The 6,000-nt window shown below is 41.0% G+C and overlaps 1 protein-coding gene across 1 annotated transcript in view; it reads right to left on the bottom strand.

Annotated features, from left to right (window-relative positions):
- LOC137618253 (DCC-interacting protein 13-alpha-like) overlaps window positions 1-5,639 on the bottom strand; it is a 53,364-nt gene extending 47,725 nt beyond the window's left edge. The window contains exon 1 of the mRNA XM_068348414.1: window positions 5,311-5,639. Coding sequence (XP_068204515.1) covers window positions 5,311-5,370 — 60 coding nt within the window. The 5' untranslated portion in view covers window positions 5,371-5,639. The remainder of the gene's footprint in view (window positions 1-5,310) is intronic.
- Between the last annotated feature and the right edge of the window lie 361 nt (window positions 5,640-6,000).

Here is a 6,000-nt window from a genome sequence, read left to right on the forward strand (position 1 = left end):
CAGTCTAGGAAGTTGAACATCTCAAATGCTCTAAAAACACCCTTCAGGAAGTGATCAAGGTCTGAGAAGGTCCAGCAAACCTTAGAGCGCCTCATTGCTGTTCTACGAGGCGAGTCTACCAGACTTGAGAAGTCAGCCTGGGCAGAGGCAGGTACTCCCAAGCCTGGTTCCTCTCCTGTGGCATACCAAACGCCCGCTTTAGAAGTGAGCTTAGTCGGAGGAAACATGAACGAAGTCTTTCCAAGGTGTTGCTTAGTCTGCAACCACTCCCCTAAGATCCTTAACGCTCTCTTAGAGGACCTTGCTAGGACTAGCTTAGTATAAGTAGACTTAGCTGGCTGCATGCCCAGCGAAAACTCAGATGGCGGAGAGCGGGGAATAGCAGAGACAAAGTGGTCTGGGTATACCTCCCTAAACAGAGCCAAGACCTTACGAAAGTCAATAGAAGGTGGAGAAGACTTGGATTCATCCACGTCTGATGAGGGATCCAGGTGTGCCGCCTCATCATCAGACGCCTCATCACCAGAGTGTAGCGAAGAGATCGGTAAGGTATGCTGAACAGCAGAGTCAGCACGAGCTGGAACAACAATATTAGTGGTTTCCTCTTCAAGACTCTGTTGAGGGAACACCTGAGGCTCAGACTGCAAAGGCTGATCAAAAGAAGTAGCAGAAGGTAGGCGCATGGGTGGAGGAGGCTGACTCCTAGCATGAGTGACTGAACTCAAGGGTTGCGCTTGCTGAGCGGATGGCGGATGCGCAGTAGCAAGTTCCTGAGGAACGAGTTGAGGTTCCTGAGGTGTGAGCTGTGAGCGATGAGGTAGTGGTTGCGCAGAACACAGTAATTGTCTCGCGAGTTGAGGCTCCTGAGGCGCAAGGCTAAGGTGTTGTGGTTGCCTTGAGGAGGGTTGAGCTCGCTGCAGCGAGAGCTGAGGAGACTGACTCATGGATGGGAGAGGTTGTTGTACCTCAAGAGAGTGTTGCCTCACTGGTGGAACTGCAAGTGGAAGCGGAGGAAGTAAGGAATAATCTTCCTGTTCCCATTGCTGAGGTTGCTTTAAGGAAGGCAGAGGGAGCTGCACACCACAGTAAACTCAGAACGTGCTAAGGTATTCTGAGGAGCCTCAACATCGTACGCCTGGCAGGCAGTACTGCGGTCAGGCGGAGCGATCGCAGGAGGAGGTGTAACCTGCTCAGCCTGACACTCACGCATCAAGACCGCAAGTTGTGACTGCATGGACTGCAGTAGAGTCAACTTGGGGTCGGCAGACACTAAGGTCTGCTGAGGTAAAGCCTTAACAGCAGAGATCTGTTGTGGCAGAACCTTACTCCTCTTAGGCGGAGTGCATTCAGCTGATGACTGCAGCGAGTCAGAGCTGATCCAATGACTGCAGCCCGGTTGAGTTCTTGAGGGCTGGACTCTGCGTTTGAGTGGTCTCGAGACCTGAGTCCAGCGTTTCTTCCCTGACAATTGCTCAGCAGACGAGTAAAAGACGGGCTCAATCGTCTGCAGGTGGGAGTGACGGTCTCTGGAAGACACGCCCGCAACCACCGAGGATACTTCTGTGCGCCGATCAAGGCCTGCCGAACCCTTTTGCCCTTCGACATTGCTTCTCCCCTGGGCTTGGGAGCTTGCAAGAGGTCCCGGACTGGGAGGACGACTGGCACGCACAGAAGTATCCTCACGCACCACACTGACACTGACACTAGCACTTGGCACTGCACTGACACTAGCACTCGTCACAGCACTGGCACTAATTCCACCCACTGCACTCTTGACCTTAAGTTCCTTGACTTCGGCCATAAGAGACTTATGATCACTTACCACTGACTCTACTTTATCGCCTAAGGCCTGAATGGCACGCAAAACAACAGACATATCAGGCTGAGGGCAAATAGTAGGTTCGGGGGTAGCCACTACAGGGGTAGGAAAAGGTAGGGGATCATGAGGTGAGGAAAAAAGTGAAGAGTGAGAAGAACTCCTCCTAACTCTCTCTCTCTCTAACTTGGTTGAGTACTTAAGAAGACGGACAAAATCAAGTTCCGAAAGTCCGGCGCATTCCTCACATCGATCTTCTAACTGACAGGGCCTTTCCCTACAGTCAGAACAAGCGGTGTGAGGATCTACCGAGGCCTTCGGAATACGCCTATTACAAGACCTACATCGTCTATGGGTGGGGGCTTGTGAAATGTCAGACATCTTGAATCAAAAGAGTTAGCCAAGTGGGGTTTCAAAATCAAGCAAAAGATCGTTAACCGTTAAATCAGGACTAAATAATAGCTATCTAAGCTAATATAGAAGTTTTCCAGTAAAGCGACAGCCGAAATCTGAGAGAATACTTCACCAAAAGCCGTGAAAATACTCGAAGATCATAAGCGTATCCCAGAACGTCTTGCCGGAAGCACGACAGATGAAAAATTGAGGAGGTGTCAACAAGAAGTACTATAGTACCTGGCCACAGGTGGCGCTGGTAAGTACACCCCCTTCTAGTATTGTGATAGCTGGCGTATCCCTCCATAGAATCTGTCGGGCAACGGAGTTGACAGCTACATGATTATCGGGTAAGTTTAATATTGAAAAATCAAAGTTTCAGTGTTACAATAAGTGCTAGAGGAAAAGAAAGCAACTAACCTTAACAAATTGTCTCCAAAAAGAAACTTTAAGCTTCAAGCTACTTTGTACTTTGTATACAATTTAAAAATATAACAACTTCCTAAATCTTACCCTATGGCATTTGTCATAGACATTAATATGGCTACACAGAGTATTTTCATGTTATCAAATTATCTAGATACCGTTACAAATTTCACATGTAAATCTATGGGGTTCAAAATCTAAAACCGAATAACTTCAATATAAACTGTGATGAAAATTGTCCCAAGCACATGATAATACAATTGTGAAGGATCATGTTTTGCCAATGGTAAATTGACTGATGCCCATATATCTCTGAACGGTGCCTGGGTAAACATATACTGTACCTAACATAATAGGTAATACATCTACAAGATTGTTCCATGCAAAGATTTTTTAACGTTATTAGTTTCAGAAACAATAAAGGATCTTTTATATTGATTTTAGTTTGTAAAAACCATAAAAGATCTTTTATATTGATTTTAGTTTGTAGAAACCATAAGATCTTTTATATTGATTTTAATCTGAGAAACAATAAAAAAAAATTTTATATTGATTTTAGTTTGAAAAGCAATAAGATCTTTGATATTGATTTTAGTTTGAGAAACAATAAAATAAATTTATATTGATTTTAGTTTGAAAAAAACATAAAAGATCTTTTATATTGATCTTAGTTTGAGAAACAGTAACAATAAAAGATCTTTTATACCGATTTTAGTTTGAGAAACAATAAGATATTTTATATTGATTTGCCTAGCAGTGGGAAATCTATAAAAAACAAACAGTAAGGTTGAATAACCTTTAAGATACAGTGAAAAACCAAGAATTTGGGTAAAGGGGTACAAAACTAGTAAAATACTGTACACCGAGCCAACCTTAACCTAACCTAGGTAGCTGGTTCTTACTTATGCCGAGGGGAAAGACTGCTGCCACTCACATAACCCCTGGGCCCCATTAAATTGTAAATTAGGCAATTAGTTATATGAATTGGTCATCTTATCCTTGTACCTCCCGTTAACTTACCTGGGCATTCTAAAAACACACAAAAATGTTTTCAATTTTGATCAGGTCTGTACAGTATATATAAATTAGTATCACTGTGAATCTTTGAAGTAATAAATATAATAATAATGATGAGACAAAAGGAGATCAAAGAATTTGAATCTTGCAATATATCCAATTGTCTTGATACAAAACTGAGCCCGTGGACAAGAATTTAATTGGATGTGTTGCGTTTATATCTGGCATCATCAGTCAAGACAAGAATTATTGAAACTATAATTAACTCAGAAATCCCTGTGAGCTACTATTTAAAACCTTATGAAAAAATGGTTAGATATCAAGATCATTTTTAATTTTGAAATAATTATTGAGGATCAATCAAAATTCCCACATTTTTCTCATTTATTTTGAAGAAAATCATATAATTTCAAGACATTAGCCCAATCACGTTGCATTATTTCATCCTACGGTTAGGTCAAGCTATATTCGTTAAATATTTACCCATGCACCGTCCCTAGTAAACGAAAATTCCTCACAAGCGGCCTTAGATATTTGCCACACTCCATCAAAAGCTGACATAGGTCACCATGTTCTTACTTATCAAGTACCATAGTGTTTCTAAGCTGCGTAAGATTGGATATATACATAATATTCTTCAATAATACAGCTTTGTGTAGATACTTTTGGTTTTGGGGTCAGGGTAACATGCTAAACATGTTAAATACTTGTTTGTTTACTGTGACAGATCTTGGATAACTTCCGTATAAGTAAAACTACTCAAGAAAAGTAAAACTTTGTAAGGTTTGTTACGTTAATGAACTACAGTATATCAGCATCTCATGATTCTGACCAAGTTTAATTCATCGTTTCTCAATCACCATAGTCTAAAAGCAGGCAAACCTGCAACCAGTAATATATCTTAAAGAAGCCTAGCCTGTATAACAATATTTGGAGCCTTTGTATATCAGCGGTGCTAACGCCCCCCTGCGACCCCCCTTACATTGCTGTATTCTAAGTTAGACATAATACATACAGGTGGCCGTTATCATACATACACCCCCCAGTATTTAAACAATATACTTGATATTTATAACCTAAATACGGCATAGAATCCGGTTTGATTACAGTTACGGATGGGAATAGCTTTCCTACTAAAACCAGAATTTTTCTACAGAAAAATGTCCATTTTCCTCAAATAACTTATTTTCACAGCAAATAAATACTTAGTGAAATATTCATATATATCTATATCCGTCGATAATGTGGGATCCCCAGTGGGAACACGGGGTTTTGGGTATGGAAAATACTGGGAAAACAGTAAAGGTAAAAGAAGCCTTTTCTTCCCTTTACATTAATTTCTTGGACGTATAATAAATGCACGGGTTCCCCTGTCTGTAAATATAATTTTAACCTAGAATCCTACAGGCTTATAATAGGCATAGGATAAAAAGAGGCTGCCAGATAATGCTGGCATCCTCCAAATCCTACATATTAGGTATAGGATAGAAAGAGGCTGCGAGACAATGCTGGCATCCTCCAAATCCTATATATTAGGTATAGGATAGAAAGAGGCTGCGAGACAAACCCTATATATTATGTGTAGGATAGAAAGAGGCTGCGAGACAATGCTGGCATCTTCCAAATCCTACCAAACAAAGGCTCGGCTTCCATATTACCTGGGGCGAATCCTCCAAAGCATTCTCCAAGGGCAGCTTGTCATACGTTGGCACTGCCATTGATGAAGTCTGCTCTCAAGTTTGCAATCGCTCGAGGATTGCAAACAGCGTCAATGACGTCCTAAATAGAAGGATAATTGTAAGATAGTCGAGTTTGTTGATCCAATCAGCTGATGACAGAAGCTTGAACAGCGTTACAACGGACTTTTATCTGTCATTTACTTCAGTGACTTAACAGGAATTAAAATGAATCCTAGTGCAGGAGTCCTTTTTGGCGTGACACCTGGTGCTTAAGGTAGATCCTGCAAGGTGAATTATTCACATAATTACAGGAAATGGAAATTATAGGGGACTTGTTACTCGTGAGCTGGGACTAGCGAGCAATGTGGAAGCGGTCGTTTTTTATTACTTGTGAAAATATTTTTATTTAATGCAAATAAATAGTCTTTTTTATATTTCTCATACGCTAATTATTTTTCTTATTAAAATACATTAAAGACGTGTTTGATTAATAATAAATTAATTAAATTAACCAGTATAGTTTGATAAAGCAAATCATTATGCTAAAACGAACGGTTCCATCCATATTTGACAGCTACAGAGACCCTGCCCTAAAAGGTCAGTACTGGATACCAGACGAATGAATCCCGGCTGTCATTAAAGTCTAGTCATTTAGATTGCATCACCACT

The sequence above is a fragment of the Palaemon carinicauda genome, chromosome 24 (genome assembly GCF_036898095.1).
Source record: "Palaemon carinicauda isolate YSFRI2023 chromosome 24, ASM3689809v2, whole genome shotgun sequence".
NCBI lineage: Eukaryota > Metazoa > Arthropoda > Malacostraca > Decapoda > Palaemonidae > Palaemon > Palaemon carinicauda.